We start from the raw sequence: 17,882 nt of genomic DNA on the forward strand, positions 1-17,882 counted from the left end.
TGAATAGATTGTCACTGGCTTTTTTGGAATTACTACATTTTTACATAGAAGTAGTTTCTCAGAAATGACTTCATGTTGCCTTTTTTTTCTTGATCTGGAGATGCAGCAATGCTGGGTGGCCTATTAAAAATCCTAAGCCAGTGGTTCTCTGTTGGTGTGTTGCAACCCAAAAACGGCCACAGAGAGAAGGGGAAAAAAACTATGCTAAATTCTGGTAAAATCTAACAACAGTAAATAGCAAAAGGAGGTGAAAAAGACATCCTACACTTGGTAGTATGACTAATAATTAATATGTCATGTTATTGATTTTGCATAGCTCATGGTAATATTAATCACTTTTAATATTTAATTTTACGTTTTTTTGTTGTTGTTATTTCATTCTCATTTTTTGTTATTTATTGTATAGAGTTGACATTTGATGATACATTTGTTAGACATTTGGTCCAGTGTAAAATCTGGGTCCAAGTACTGAGTTTGGGTTCACTGATGACTGCTTTAAAACATTGTTGTTCTTTGTCTCTTAAATCGCTTCCTCAAACAGAGGATAGAGGAGAAAGATTTAGTGATTTGAAGCCCCCTGGGACACGGCATGCCACGGCCACAGCTGGGCTTCATCTTTACTGATAGCTTTGGGTGCCGTCACTGATGTTGCCTCTTATCATATCTCTCCTGAGCTCCCCAAACCTCCCAGACAGAGTAAAATCGTATTGCTCTGAGCTATTTCTATCATTAATGTAATGGTTTCTCAGTTTTGTCTCATGCAAGTATTAACTTTGTCTCAGATTTGTATTTATTTATTATTTGGAGAAATTAATTTAGACACCAATGAGGCAACTGAGTTCAGAAAATAGGAAATTAATGAGAAATGTTTGAATTAAAACTCAAATCTAACTTTTGATTCACGTTTTTAAATATTTCAAAATAATCAATATTAATGGACCCGAATATATTGGTAATATAGATTTTAAAATAGATTTACAATTTAAGTTTGAATATATTCTCATATATTTTGCCATTTTTAAATGTATTTTCAATTGAAATATATTTATATTGTCCATACATAAATTTTGCATTTACCCAAAATGCATCATTGGATTGAAAATGTGTTTTATTGGTGGTTGACGTGCATTTTGTAATATATTGCATCATTCTGAGGTTTAATGAAATAACATTTCAATTTGATAGATTTACCATGCCAGAATACATTTTTGCTGTATGAAACGTGCTTTTAAGTTTGTTAGATTGTTAAGTTTGATTTAAGTCTTTGCTATAGTTTCTTCATATGGAGGTGAGAGCCATAAACACACAGGAATTTCTACATTCTTTTTTGCGGAAAAAAATGCACCAAAACAAGGTTTCCAGTCATATTTTTTATGTTCATACTGGAACTCAAAAACATAAAAACATTTCTTAATGTAAATAACTAGAGCTCATATTGTAAAATTACAAACAGGCAGCAAGTCTGAATGGTCTTAACTTTGGAGTACAACACCTCTCAACATCCTCTATAATGTTTTTATGTCTCCTTAAATGTTGCCGTCAGTAATTGAGAGGTGATGAAGGTAGTGATCTCATGGAGGAAGACTTTCTGGAACAGTAGCGGGGGAAAGAGAGGGAGGTATCTACCCCACTGTGAGGCCACATTCTTGGCTCTGCATAGGTAAGAGGTGAATTCCATTAGCATTTCTGCTGATAGCAATATCTGCCAAGAACAGCCTCCTGCAGAATCTATGCTGCTTTGAGAGATTTGAAGCCTTGTTGTAGATTGATTAGCAGGCCAGTGTGAAATCAGTCCATGTTATGGGCATTCTGCACTGATTTCGAATTGATTTAAACATGCTAAACTTTGTTAAATGAAGATGAGAATACTGGGGCTGTATGGGTAGCTAAAAGCATAATTAGCCAAGCATACTTATTATAAAACAGCTAGTTCTGGTCCTGTTATAATATTTCTATTCCACTAACACACCACACTACCTCCATCTCTCATCGACTGGACAAACAGATAGTCCTTTAATTAGTTAGGCTAATGCAATTGGGCTGGTTGGGATGTTATTTTAGTATTGTTTATGTAGTATTTATTAATATTATGTTTTGGCTTTTGTTTTTAAATTTTCAATGTTCACTTTAATTTCATCTTATTTTATCAGTTTTATGTGCTTATGCTTTATGTATTATATATGTGTAATATTATGATTATGATGTAAATCACCCACATGGAAGCCTCTTTTCGGCATAGGATAAAAAAAAGGACTTTTTGTCTACCAATTTCTGAGAATTGCACTCTATATATATATATATATATATATATATATATATATATATATATATATATATATATATATATATATATATAAACATTAACTGCAACTCCGTAATTGAGATATAAACGTAAAACTGCTACAACCTGAATTCCGGAAATGTTGAGATGTTTTTTAAATTTGAATAAAATGAAAACTAAAATAAAAGACTTTCAAATCACATGAGCCATAATTTTATTCAAAATAGAACATAGAGAACATAACAAATGTTTAAACTGAGAAATGTTACACTTATCCACTAAATGAGCTCATTTCAAATTTGATGCCTGCTACAGGTCTCAAAAAAGTTGGCACGGGGGCAACAAAGGGCTGAAAAAGCAAGAAATGTTGAAAAGATTCAGCTGGGAGAACATCTAGCAATCAAATTAAGTTAATTGACATCAGGTCTGAAATATGATTAGCAATAAAAGGGGTGTCTTAGAGAGGCAGAGTCTCTCAGAAGTAAGATGGGCAGAGGCTCTCCAATCTGTGAAAGAGTGCGTAAAAAGATTGTGGAATACTTTTAAAAACAACGTTCCTCAACATCAAATTGCAGCGGCTTTGCAAATCTCATCATCTACAGTGCATAACATCATCAAAAGATTCAGAGAAACTGAAGAAATGTCTGTGCATAAGGGACAAGTCCGAAGACCTTTGTTGGAGGCTCTCAGATGACACTGCATCCCTCATCAGCATGATTCTGTCACCGACATTACTAAATGGGCCCAGGAACACTTCCAGAAACCACTGTCGGTAAACACAATCCGCCATGCCATCTGCAGATGCCAACTAAAGCTCTATCATGCAAAAGGGAAGCCATATGTGAACATGGTCTAGAAGCGCTGTCATGTCCTGTGGGCCAAGGCTCATTTAATATGGACTGTTTCAAAGTGTAAAAGTGTTCTATGGTCAGACAAGTCCAAATTTTACATTCTTGTTGGAAATCATGGATGCTGTGTCCTCCGGGCTAAAGAGGAGGGAGACCTTCCAGCGTGTTATCAGCGTTCAGTTCAAAAGCCAGCATCTCTGATGGTATAGGGGTGCATAGGTGCATACAGTATGGGCAGCTTGCATGTTTTGGAAGGCACTATGAATGCTGAAAGGTATATAAAGGTATTAGAGAAACATATGCCCCCCCCCCCCCCCCCCCCACCCTCCAGACGGCATCTATTTCAGGGAAGGCCTTGTATTTCAGCAGGACAATTCAAAACCACATACTGCAGCTATTACAACAGCATGGCTTTGTAGTGGAAGATTCCAGGTGCTGAATTGGCCTGCCTGCATTCCAGATCTTTCACCTATAGAGAACATTTGGCACATCATTAAACAAAAAATACATCAAAGATGACCATGAACTCTTCAGCAGCTGGAAACTGTATATCAGGCAAGAATGGGACCAAATTCCAACAACAAAACTCCAAACTGTTTTGAAAAGAAGAAGAGATGCTACACCATGGTAAACAGGCCCCTGTCCCAACTATTTTGAGAACTGTATCAGGCATCAAATAAGAAATGAGCTCATTTTGCACATAAAATTGTAAAATTTATCATTTTAAACATTTATGTTGTGTATGTTCGATTGTGAATAAAATATTGGCTTATGTGATTTTAAATTCTTTTAGTTTTCATTTTATTCAAATTTAAAAAAACGTCCCAACATTTCCATAATTCGGGTTGTTGATAAAAAATTTTTTTAAATTCATAATTACAGAATTTCAGAATTCAGAGCAAAAAAGTCTGAATTGTTAGATGTAAACTCAGAACTGTGAGATTTATGTCTGAGTTGGTCTCACATTTCAAAGTTTGCATCTTGTAATTCTGACTATTCACTTAAAAATTAGAATTGTGAAAGTCACAATTGCCTTTTCTGTGGCTGAATCAGGCTTCCATACATAGCAGATTGTAATAATTATTGCATATCAAAGTTTTATGTCAGCGACTGTCAGGATAGTTTGTGTGTGTGTGTGTGTGTGTGTGTTTGTTTATTGGTTTATTTATTGGAATTGTCCATAATATCTTTATGTAGTCTGTTATTTCCACTCATTTTACACAACAACCTCTTTTAACCATGATTATTCACATTATTGCACTTTTGAACCTTTATGTAACTTGATGGACATTCAGATTTTTGGGAAATCTGCAGATCTTTGTGAATTGTAATAGTAGCAGATTCCATGTTGACCTGCTGATTAGCAAAACTGCTTTTCTGTCGCAGCTCCAGAGACGTCACCCGGGTCATGGGGTGTTTCACATAACATAAGGACATTTTGATGTTTAAGGCAATTCATCAAGCATTACTTTTGCTCCCAGAGGCCATAACAACACAGAGCGAAGAGGAAAATGTACTCTTATCAGGATTGTGCAATATAATCCTTATTTTATCTTATCCATTCCCTTTCTGTTTTGCTTGCAGGATCAGATAGCAGGCCCTCGATGTGTTCAGAATGGGAGCTTTCTAAAAGACAGATGAATTTGGGTGACATTTTAGAATAACTCCACTCATGTGCTACTCAAACTAATATGCAGATTCAAAATAATCCCCTAATGCTGTAATAACCCTTTATATAATTATGTTTGGCTTTTATTCTCAATACATGTAATACTTTGAATAAGCACAACTACGGAAACGTTCAGCAGTCCATCTGGCCGGTGTTAGCATGCAGTTTTCCCAAACTGGTTGTGAATCACTGGAAGGTCATGACCTACAGGCAATGGAGGGAATCTGTGATGGTAAAGCTTTTTGTTTAATATTAATGTTTACTACATCATGGCTATGGTACAAACTGGTTTATTGTAATTTTCATGTTAATAAATGTAACTTATGCGCACCCCTTTACATGATAGTTTATTGAATAGTTTAGCTAATTTGATGCTATCAGCTACTGATATGAGTGGTGTACTCTATTTAACCTGTTTAAATGTGAAGTGTGTAATTTCAGTTTTACCAACCTGCCACACATCTGCCATCAACTGGACAAAAGATCCTGCAATTAGTCAAGCTAATGCTATTTGGCTGGTTGAGATGTTAATTTATTATTGTTTATGTACTGTTATAGTATTTATTAATATTTTAATTAGCTTTTTTGTGATATAATTGTAATGTAAACTAAAATTAAAATGAAACTTGTGGTGCTGAATGTGTTCTATACATAGAGTGGATATTTTAGCAGTTTTGTGTGTTTTTTTATATTTCTGTGTATCTATAATTTTTTTAGTTTTAGTCATTTTAGTGCTTAAAAACAAATAATTAGATTTTTTTTAGTTGGTAACAACACTGCAATGATAATAATAATAATAATAATAATATTTTTAAATATCAATTTAATTACATTAAATGTAATTTAATTTATGTATTTATTTTGCTGAAGTTATGATAAAAAACAATTAAGATACATTTTTAAAGCAGATACTCTGCAGACTTTCCCCTAAAATTAAAGTTTTGTCTGGTGTTTATGAACTGTGATGTTGAGGGGAACATGAAAAGTGAAGTTGTGAAATGCATTTGGCTGAATGTGGATTTGTATATGTATATGTGCATGTGTTTTTCATGTTTGCACGTGGTGTCTTGTGCAAACCTCAGAAATATGCATCGCAATGACCATGAAAAATACCCATGAGAAACTAGTCATCCCTACTATGACCTTTGCTCTTTTTCTGCTCTTTGCATTTGCACGTGTTAGTAAATTTAACAACTATTGCACCTCTGAAAATTCAGTTAATTCCTTTCAGTCTCTTTTTTTAGGACCTCCCAGAAGTTTCCACAAATCAGCCCCCTTTTGTCCCCCAACACACTTGTTTGTTTGTTTATGCAAAAACTTATTTCATAAACTCCATCAGCAAGGGTGAAAATATCAGGGGCGCGCTCTTGGACAGAACAGATGTATTTTTTTAAAGCATTCAACTCTCAGCAAAATTAAAGGTGCAGCGTCTAATTTCGGCACCTCTACTGTAAATAAAAAAATAAATAAAATGTTTTTATTTTCAAATAGGTTTCCCAGATGCTCCTATACTATTTGCCATTCGTCAAACAAACAGTCAGTTTTGCAATATCAAGTTGGGAATTGGGGTCATATTTTGGTTGTTTCGCATGATCCAGTTAGCTCCAGTTCAGAAGTTTGGGTAATTACTACTTATAATTTACAAAGACACATTAAATTGATCAAAAGTTACAGAAATATATATATCATCCAAGAAACCTGAAGAGAAAGTGTCACGATTTCCACCAAAATATTAAGCAGCAAAAGTGTTTTCAACAGATAATAAGAAATGTTAATTGGACACCAAATCAGCATATTGGAATGACTTCTTAAGGATCATGCGACACTGAAGACTGGCGTAATGACGCTGAAAATTCAGCTTTCTATCACAGAAATAAGTTACATTTTAAAATATATTCAAATAGAAACAGTTTTTTATTGTAAAATTATTTCACAATATTGCTGTTTTTACTGTATTTTAAAACAAATAAAGCATGGAAAAAGCATCATTCTCTGTTGATGGTCATTCAAAATACCAAATATGTGACCCTGGACCACAAAACCAGTCTGAAGTCGCTGGGGTATATTTGCAGCAATAGCCACAAATACATTATACGGGTCAAAATGATCAATTTTTCTTTTATGCCAAAAATCATTAGGATATTAAGTAAAGATCACTTAATTTGGACAACTTTAAAGGCGATTTTCTCAATATTTAGATTTTTTTTTTGCACCCTCAGATTCTAGGTTTTCAAATAGTTGTATCTCAGCCAAATATTGTCCTATCCTAACAAATCCTAACAAAATTCATCAATGAATAGCTTCAACAAAAAATTTACACTTAAGACTGGTTTTGTGGTCCAGGGTCATATATTTTAACGTAAAAGGAAAAATAAAAACACTTTTAAGAAGTGAAATACAAAATCCAGAATAATCAAGTGAGTGATGCAGGTGGCTGGTCATTCATTGCCTCTCATTCTTAAAAACAGAGTGAGAGAGAGAGAGAGAGAGACAAGACTCTCTTTCACACTTATTAAAGAGTCTCTGTGGATTCCTCCAGAGAGAGCGGCTGTAACTATTGATAGGTACTGAAAGAAATGCACACATGCAAAAAAAGTGACACACAAATGTGCTTAAAGAGTGTTTGAGAGACTTGATGTCCCAGGACTCACACTGTGGTCCTTATCCACAGCACATGTGCACTCGCTATTATCACTCAGAGGGGAATTGTGTTTGAGGCATCCTGTGACTCACACATTTAATAAGGCTGCGTGTATGCGTTATAATCTGCTTTGTCATGGTGAAAGTGAAAGTGAAAAAGGATTTATCATGGAAAAAATGGTTAGATTGATAGACTGTCAGATAGACCGATAGTAGACAGACATCACCCAAATTAAATGAGCTTTCACAAAGCCTTTAAAAAGCACTAATTTATTTGTGTACATTGTTTGTGCTGCAAGACATTACCAACTGTCCATAAAACCCATTGCATTCCTCTGTAATTGCTTCCATTACCTGTAAATCTAAAGTGTATGTATGAACAAATGTAAGCACTTTGTGTTGTCAACCATATAACTTGAAATATCTTGCTGAAAGTATTTTTAATGCTAACTTACAAGTGTGGTTAAAATGACTTTCAATGACTTTCTCATTGTTTTGAAAAATATCCTCCTCTTTCACTCTCTCTTTTAATATTCTCTACTGACCTAATAAAACCCCAGCACTATCCAAAATTAAATAGTTATAATGAACACTTTGGAATACAGACTCTTGTCTAAGGTTGGACTCTTCTTTAAGAAGGCAATCTGCAGATTACTGCAGAAGTGGAATCATTTCAAAATATTAAAGTATCAAAAAGTTATAGAAGTTTAAATTTACTGTAAAGAAAATGCACTGTACCGTTTTTTTTTTTTTAATTTTAGCCTATATAAAATAAATATTTTAGAAAATGTTTTTGAATCCAAAATTGCTATAAAATTAAAGCCTTACAGCATGTCTAAATAAGTTATGTTCCAAATTTGAAGTTGATAAAAAAAAGAGGTTCCTGTGAGATTTTAATTAGGGTATTACACCACAAACAGCCACCGAGTGCCATCAAAACCCCATTGATTTTTTTTTAATGCATTTTTGTGTCACAAATTTTCGTCAATATCACTTCTATAAAAATAACCACCAAATATGGAATCTTGAGACTCAGACCTTTCCGAAAACTTTTGATTCTAATTTTGATTCTAAAAGTCCGTAATACATTTTGTAATATGACACGTAACTCCACCCACTAAGGGGGGAAAACGCTAAAAGATTTTAAAGTACCATTTCCATAGTAACGCAACGTCCGATTTAAAAATGGTTTTCACAGGATGAATTCTGAGATTTTAAGCTTTCAAATGATATAATTTATCATCAGTGTTGGGAAGGTTACTTTGGAAATGTAATAGGTTACAGATTACAAGTTACCCTATTTAAAATGTAATAAGTAGTGTAACTTTTCAATTACCATATTAAAGTAATGTAACTGATTACATTTGATTACTTTTTGATTACTTTTCTAAATTTCTAATGTTTTCAACTGTTTATCATTTTCAAACATGTAAACCAGGCAGGGTAAACCTTACAGTAGTGCTCAACACTGATTACTGTCAGACTTTCGAAATCCTTCATCTCTTGAATTAAGATTATATTTCAATTTTAAAGTAGACATTTGATGCAAAATTCACTTTTACATGCTGTTTGCATATAAATGTATCTTAGCAGTGTGTGGACACAACCACCCAACAATGATAAAAATCCATTCACTCCTTTTTTTAGTCCCCCAAAATCCTAAACAGTCTCAATTATCAAGCCGTTTTGATTTTCTGAGCAGTATGATGTCATATTGCTCAGGCCCCGCCCACAACCGCTGAAGAACTGTCCAATATTAGCACATTTTCACCCTCAGGCAGTTGAACGAAGTCCATCATTTTCTCCACACTCGATCAGCTTTAGCAACAATATCTTGTAAGCATTACATGTGTTTTGTTTAGTTTTGTGATGTAAAAGAACATAAGAATCTTAATTTTCTCCTGACATCAGAGTCACTGAGGACTTAGAGCATTAGTTTTGTTTTTAATTGTAATGCTGCACCTCCATAAGAAGCAAGTCTGACACTTTATGTTTTTTATGATTCTGATTATTTGCAAATCGTCTTTGCTCTTCCATGGATAAAAGGGGCAGGTGAGCAGAGCTCATTAGCATTTAAAGGGACATGCCCCAAAATGAGTTGCTGTGAACAGAGCAAGGGAAAAAGGGTGTTGTTTTATATGGCCACTGAGGAATTTTAACCAAAGTATGTTGCAGACCTTTCATGAAGACCCTAAAGAATCATACCAAATTGTGGAAGATGGGCATCCAATGTCCCCTTTGAAGCACAGCCACCACAAAATCAGACTTAAGGTCATTGCACACTGAGTTTGAAATTTTTGCTCGTTAAAAAATTAATATGACCTCACGTTGTCAATCACGTTTACACACTGCCTCCAAAACTTTCATCCGTCATAAAAAAATTTGTCTCAGGTTCGATTTTCTGCATTTTCGCATCCGTAGCATGTATTTTGATAGGAAATATGAGGAATACCCATAAACGGAAAAACGCATGTGAAAATTTCGGACTAAGTATGCAATGACCTTTACTTTGAGATCATTCTGTGGTTAAATACATATTTAAAATCATAACAAGAAATATTTTATTAGATATTGTTTTTGAAATCAAATCTTTGCATAGACAGAAAACACTGGAATCTAACAATGCCTTGGAAAAAACATCTTAATCTTCAAACATCGTTAATCTTTAAAAAAAAATGAAGCATAGCTATACATAAACCCATATAGGAAATAAGAGTTATCAAATAAGCATTTCTAAACTCCTGAAACATTGGTGTTTCATATTTAGAGCGGTCACTGCAATTTATGAAAGAAATCAATTAAATCTGGGAGTGTGTGTGGAAAAAAAGCCGATGTAACCCCCTTTGTAATCCTTAACATTTTCATAAGTAACTGTAATTTAATTACACATTTTTCTCAGTAACTGTAACTGATTACAATTACTTTTATTTTGTAATTAAATTACGTAATTACGTTACATGGAACTAGTTACTCCCCAATACTGTTTATCATGATTACTAAAATATGTGATAGAGAAAAAAATAATTGAAAAAAAAAAGAGCGCCATTGGGGTCCACCGGTGGTCCGGGAACACTAAAATGAATTAGACTGCAGGGCTGTCCAAACTCGGTCCTGGAGGGCCGGTGCCCTGCAGAGTTTAGCTCCAACCCTAATTAAACACACCTGAAGCAGCTAATCCAGCTCTTACTATGCATACTAGAAACTTCCATGCAGGTGTGTTGAGGCAAGTTGGAGCTAAACTCTGCAGGACACCGGCCCTCCAGGACAGAGTTTGGACAGCCCTGAATTAGAGCATTAAAATAAAATTAAAAATCCAAGTAATCTGGTCAAGTTATATCGTATTTCTAATCAGTTCTCACAAAATTTGGAAAAAGCATTACTTTTGAGATATTGACTGTGGTTTGGGGCGTCAAACAGAACATGTGACGGTTAATGCATCGCATTCTTCATCTTTTCCTCTGTTTCCAGCGTCTGGAGTCTGAAGCGTGTGAGAAGCTCAGCGCGTCCCCGCCCCTGCGGCGCGCCCGCGCTCACTTCAAAGGCTTCCCTTGACTCAGAGCGCTGTGACGTCTGAAACAGATGATATGCCGGAGCGCAACAGGCGAGCGCACATCGCGAGCTCACAACTACAATGACAACTTCGTGATATCTTTACCAAAAATTTATTCGAACTCTTTGCACTTTTGTTCTAAGGAAGCATTGCTTTCGTTTGTGTTCTGTGGTGCTATGACTCTTGGCGAGATGAATTCATCTCTTCTCCCAGGAGATACGCTGAAGTGGAGATGTGTGGTTGGGATCCTGTGGTACCTGTTGATTCTGTGTGACTGCTACAATCTGGATGTGGAGCATCCTTTAGTTTTTCATGGACCCAATGGATCATTATTCGGATACTCGGTTCTGCTTCATCAGCATGCTGAGGACTCTTGGTAAGTGCATTAAACATGCTTGAGAAGTTTGAATGTTTTAATTCAAGGGTGAATGAGCAAGATTTAAACTAATATTTGCTCTCTTTGACTGATTTTCAAAAGCATTTTCTACATTTTTAGTGCATTTGTTTGTATTTCTAACCCGCATTTAATTTAAGTTGGATCAATTAAATAAAATATATTCTTACGTGGCTTTCAACTTCACAATCAAACTTTCTGTCAGCATACATTTTATACATTCGTCCAGCTGTATTTTTAGATGTAATAATATCACTGTTTCAAGCTTTAAAGCTGTCGGGAGTGTTTTTTCACATTTATTGTTTCAGAGATTATTTTATTAGTTTTTAATTCAAAGTCTGAAATGATAAAGAAGCCTAGATAGGTCTAGTGGAATATTGTGAAATGCATCAAATTTTGCAAAAGTACTTGCTCAGATGATCATATCTCACATGAGGATATCTGTGAGAGTTTCTTTTGCCCCGAGCCCTGATTAATTTCAGACCCTGGTTTCATGGTTCATCTATTGGTAGGTAGCTGACACGTCCTGCAGTGTGACATACTTTTCTCCATCTAAAACCATTTTAAACTGCATTTTATGCTTCCTGCTTTAATGACATCTTATTAATTCAGAGATAATTGTACTTAAATTCATTTGTCACACTGCTGGACCGTTTATCATGAATCATTCCTTCTAAAATCTTGATGTTCGTTTCAAAAGTGGCAAAACACACTTGTTTAATGTTATATTTATTGTTAAGGCTGATAGTTGGAGCGCCTGTGGCTGAGTCCAGCTTTTATCCTCATATCAAAAATCCTGGAGTCATCTACAACTGCAGTGTGTGGAGCTCCCAATGTGAGCAGCTCCCTGTTGGTAGGTGTTCCCTCCCTTACCTTCAGAAATTAAGCTTTTCTTGTTGTTTTGTCTATGATCTGAAAGGTAGAGTTGAATAAGAGGTTAATTTTAAAAAAGGTTACTCTAAAAATATATGTAATATGTGGTTATTTGCCAATGAGTTTGTTTTGGAGCAACAACAAATTTCATCAGTAAACTGTTATGCAATGCTTAAGAGATCAGTAGTTCATGTGGGGTCCAAAAGTTCACCAAAGCTTTGAAAAACCATTTAAACATGGAAAAAAAAAAGGTTTTAGGATTTTGCTAGATAATCAGATGTTCTTTCTTCAATTCAGAATTGCTCTCAAAACATGATGGAGAACATGATCATCAGGTTTTGTCCATGTCGGCTCCAGTCATGCTTCATACTAAAGGGGACAAAGAAAATAACACCAAAGACTGATCATATATTTAAAATATGAAAAAAAGTATAATCAATAGTAGTCAATATACCAATATAATATAAATCATTTAATGACATTTCATAACGGACTTTAATGATCTGTTAAACACTTTACATAATCTAGCAGGGCTTGTTATGTTATTTATAAAAGTTATCCTACGGTTTCTTTGGATTTCTCCCTCTTTTTTTCTCCGTCTGTTTGCTGAAGACCAACTCTAAACAGTCAAGCATTTGCATTTGACCACATTGTACCGTTTAGACTTCACACTTTCTGAAAGAGCTCTGATTGAACTTGTGTGCTTTCTAGACCCCTGACTGTGAAAACGTCCTGTGACTGAATTCCCCATGCGGGGTCAGCCAGACTGTGGAGGGTTTCCTCCTGTCAGGAAGATGATGCTTATACTCCCAGCCCGAAACAAGGGATGGGGGATAGTCTTCGTTGTAGATCAAACTACAGGATATATATAGCTCTCAAATAAAATGTCTCTTTTTAGTCAAGGGAAATGGCATTAAACCCATAATTTCCACCAAAAGCCATGCTGGAGTGCACACACGTTCGTTTTGAGATTGTTAATGTGTCTGAAAAGGTTTCATTATTAGTGGCATTTGCTAAGAGAGGGATCACTATTATTATTGCTCATACTTAGGATTAGAGGTTTGACCAAATCCATATTATCTACTGTAACTTTAGCATGTATTTCACTGCGATTCATATGCTATAGATGGGTTTTTGAGGAGTTGTGGAGTTATGTGTGCTTATACGGGTTTTCCCTGGGCAATAAAATGGCAGAGAAAAACTATAATAGACTTTCATTGAATGACTGAGCCATGCATAGGGACCAGATTTGCTTCTTAGGGACCTTTTCACTGGGGCCAATATGCAACCACAGGCTAAAACACTCAAAATACCTTAGCAACCACATGCAATACCCTGGCAACCATCTACAAGACTACATTGTGTAGTTTTGCATGAGCAAAAAACACTAATTGTCTTCTGAAATGTCAAGATCTAGTTGCTGTTTATAGTCTTATAAGAAGATTTAATATGGTGTGGAATGGACATTGTTCATAAGGGATGCTCAGAAAACCCCAGTTCTTCTACTAGTGCACTTGACACAGTGTCTCAAAGCACTTTCATTTTACATCACAACATGCTGCTTTCAGAGTTATTTGTAGCCTTGTTTCAAGTTTCACCTCATGCTCCTCATCCTGTGTCATTCAGAACTGAGCTTGTGAGCCACAGGTGTGAATTTGCTTGAGATGAAACACATTTGCACTGCATGTCTCTTACATTTTCTGAGTAGTTTCCCACAGTAAGCGCTTTGGGCTCTTGATTGATTGTGTATTAATTTAGTCATATTAAGTATATTAATTTGACTGCATGATTTCAGGAGGTGTACGGCACTGTGGAAAACACTGTTTGGCAGAGAGTGATAACCAGTGGCTCGGTGTCAGTCTGTCCCGGCAGCCCTCAAAAGGCCATGTTTTGGTATGTCTTTTGGTCAAAGCATGCACTTCATTCACCAAGACTGCATTTATTTGATCAAAAATACAGTAATAATGTGAAATATTATTGCAATTTAGAATAACTGTTTTCTATTTTAATTCATTTTGAAACGTTATTTATTCCTGTGATGACAAAGCTGAATTATTAGCAGCCGTTACTCCAGACTTCAGTGTCACAGGATCCTTCAGAAATTAGTCTAATATGCTAATATGGTGCTCAAGAAACATTCCTTAATATTTTAAATGTTGAAAACAGTTGCTGCTTAATGTTTTTTTTGGAAACTCTGACATGCTGCCATTCAAATATTTGGTGTAAAAAAAAATAGAGAAATTAACACTTAAGACACATTCAGTTGATCAAAAGTGACCGTAAAGACATTTATAATGTTACACAATATTTCTATTTCAAATAAATGCTGCTCATTCATTTCAAGTAACACTGAAAAAATGATGAAAAATGTCATGGTTTCCACAATAATATTAAGCAGCAAAAACTGTTTTCAACATTGATCATTTAAAAACATTATTAATAATAGAGCACCAATAATAATTGATAGTAATTCACCATCAAATCAGCATATCAGATTTCTGAATGATCATGTGACACTGAAGACTGGAGCAATGACTGCTGAAAATTCAGCTTTGCCATCAAAAGAATAAATTCGATTTTAAGATATAATAAATAGAAAACAGCTATTTTAAATGATAATATTTCACAGTATTTGTTTTATTGTATTTTGATCATATAAATGCAAGTCAAAAATGTTAATAAAGAACTAAATTGTTTCATGATAATTTTGTGTGGAATATGTATGATGACGGGTATGATAAGTAAATAGTTATTTAGTTCACTCTATTCTGGTGTACATTTTAGGCATGTGGACATCGGTGGAAGAATATCTACTACTCTAGTAAAGACAATCAGAACAAGCTGCCGCATGGTGTTTGCTTCAGATTCAGCCCAGATTTGAAACATGCCAGTCATATTATCCCCTGCTATAAAGGTACAGATTTCCATTACTCCTGTATTGGTTAGGTTCTGGTTCACAGGTAAAAACCAAGTGTAACCTAATGCAATTAATCTTTTTCCCTCCTTAGATCATCAAAGGAAGTTTGGTGAAGGTTATGGGTCTTGTCAAGCAGGAATATCAAATTTTTTCACAGAGGTATAAGAAACTTTAATGGCATTTTGATTGAGCCGACATTGAATTCAATCGATTTGGTAACAACGTATTGTGTTTGTAGGACCTGATGGTCATGGGAGCCCCCGGTACCTCATACTGGACCGGATCCGTTCTTGTCTACAACACCACAAGCAACATTTCAGCTGCTTATGTGGATGATGACAGTGAAGTTCTCTATGGCAGCTATTTAGGTGAGCTCTGAAATTGATCATGTTGTATTCTTTGTAACAAATCCAAGTAAGCACATAGGCAAGGTTGTAAGGTATCATAGACGCAAATAACTGTAGGCAGATTTATTGTGCTGTCTGCTAAGATACCTCATTTTATTCTAATTCTAAGACAGCATGTATTTTTCATGGAGAAGGCCATTCCAGAATGCATTGCAACAAGATTATTACATCCATAATGGCAGACATGTGTATGTGAATTTCTGCCTGTGTAGAATATTCTAGAATGTTCCATGATAGCTAAGAAGCTAACTTAAAATGTCGCTGCCTATGTAGGTGATATACATCAAGCCAACTATAGATTTTGGAACAGAAATACTGTATGGTCAGTTTTTTTACGATTTGTGTATAAGGTTATGTTGGTAGGAAATAAGTGCTTTTCCTTTTGGTCTAATTTTGCTGAAATGTTTACTATTAAACATGTAAAAAGATAAATATAATTTATGATCATCAGCTTCTTAAGACGTCCAGTACAGACTTTTGCTGTTATATGGCATAACGTTTTTCTATTTAAACAGGAAACAGACAGCATTGCATAATCTATGAGCATCACACTGTTGCAAAATATGGCTAACGAGTCACTTTGTTTTGATCTCATGGCAACCTATTTATACTTTCTAAACAAACATACGTCTCATTTTAGTCATGAATATTGCGTTTTGTTCACGTGATTTCTAGGGTTCCACTCTTAACAGTAAAGTAGTCAGTCAAATCAAATTTATTTGTGTACCACTTTTCACAACACACTTGTTTCAATCAACTGATAATAATAATGTAACAATGTTAATGTTTATATTTATTATCTTAATATCTTCATGCCCTACAGTCACATCTACAAAAGGGTTCCTGCTGTCATAGAAGACATGCAGGGGAATTTGATTTCAAAAGTCATACAGATTAATAAAATAAAAAATAGCTATAGTGAATATGAAATTGTATTTGTATTTCATCAGCAAGAAATTGCTGGTGAAGGCTCTCTATAATATGACTTTTAAAAATAATTTTCCAGTTATCACAAGCATTGTAAAGTCTAAATAAACAGTTTTTATTGATTATCACTGAATCAAGCTACAAAAGTTACTTGCAAGGGTTAGATTATCAATGTTATTTTAGTATCACTGATTAGTATCAGTCGATTTTTATTAATATTTTGAATAACTTAAATTTTATATTTTCCATTTTCATTTTAAATTTAAAGTGTTATTAATTTCTTGTGTTTTTTGTCATTTATATAACTTTTTTTTAAATATGTCTATACAGTTTTTTTATTTAAAATTTAGTTTTTTAGTACATCAAGTTAAACTACATGAAAATAAGAAATGCTGACTTGGCAATTAGCGGAAATATTTCAGTTAATGTTTATTTCACATTTTAGTTAACCATAATAACTCTGTAGATTAGGAAGATCTGGACTTTAAATAATTGCTTTTTACTTAATTTTTTTATTTTATTATTATATTTATTTTATTTTTTTTACAGTGCTTTTGTGCACTTTGAATGGGCATTTGGGACATTTCAACACAACATATGGTTTTCTTCCCATCAGGTTATGCTGTTAGTGCTGGACACTTTCTAGATCCTCACAGCACTGAGATAGTGGGTGGTGCTCCCCAGCATGAACAGACTGGTAAAGTAAGGGTTAACACCACCACCACCATCGTCATCTGACTATTAGAACAGACCCAATTTTAAAGTAGTTTAATGTCACAGTTCTCTAGATTGGTTAGTTAAACTGTTTGACACAGCCTGTAGGTTTTTGTAGCTTAATAGCAATTTTCTGAATACGCTATACTGAATATCAGTAGTTGTGTATGGATTTAGAAATGAGACCCTCTTGACATCTATGCTCTGTATGCAGTTGCGAACGGTAAAACAGTTCAACTGAACTCTTCTTCCATCTGTGCGGAAGAGGAAGTAGGTTTTTATTTGCAGATGTGCTGAGTTTCCAGTTTTTATGAGTTTTGTGAGTAACAGTATGGTGTCTGATGATTTTACCAAAGGAACAGAGACTGGGAAAAAAATTATCAGGGAGCTACCATTCATATTTGTGTTGAAACTATACGGAAATGTATTTCATTCACCAGCATATACAATCCATTCTTAGGCTGCTGTGTCTAGAGTTCCCATTTCTCATATTCCTGTGTTTTCTTTTACTTAAGGCCTACATTTTCAGGATTGAGGGCAACACTTTGAAAGTCGTTGCCAAATCCAAAGGCAAGCAGGTAAGACATTTCTAGAATTTTCAGTGTTCCTTGGGCATGTTTCTGCTGAATGAACACAATAGTGATGTTTGCTCCTGTTTACAG

The 17,882-nt window shown here is 34.7% G+C and overlaps 1 protein-coding gene across 1 annotated transcript in view; it reads left to right on the top strand.

Annotated features, from left to right (window-relative positions):
* The first annotated feature begins 11,019 nt into the window (after positions 1-11,019).
* LOC306876950 (integrin alpha-4-like) overlaps positions 11,020-17,882 on the top strand; it is a 29,210-nt gene continuing 22,347 nt past the window's right edge. Inside the window, exons 1-8 of the mRNA XM_079428419.1 lie at positions 11,020-11,364; positions 12,123-12,235; positions 14,051-14,148; positions 15,040-15,169; positions 15,264-15,331; positions 15,411-15,540; positions 17,123-17,208; positions 17,736-17,798. Coding sequence (XP_079284545.1) covers positions 11,165-11,364; positions 12,123-12,235; positions 14,051-14,148; positions 15,040-15,169; positions 15,264-15,331; positions 15,411-15,540; positions 17,123-17,208; positions 17,736-17,798 — 888 coding nt within the window. The 5' untranslated portion in view covers positions 11,020-11,164. The remainder of the gene's footprint in view (positions 11,365-12,122; positions 12,236-14,050; positions 14,149-15,039; positions 15,170-15,263; positions 15,332-15,410; positions 15,541-17,122; positions 17,209-17,735; positions 17,799-17,882) is intronic.

Source organism: Barbus barbus (genome assembly GCF_936440315.1).
Source record: "Barbus barbus genome assembly, chromosome: 11".
Classification (NCBI taxonomy): Eukaryota; Metazoa; Chordata; class Actinopteri; order Cypriniformes; family Cyprinidae; genus Barbus; species Barbus barbus.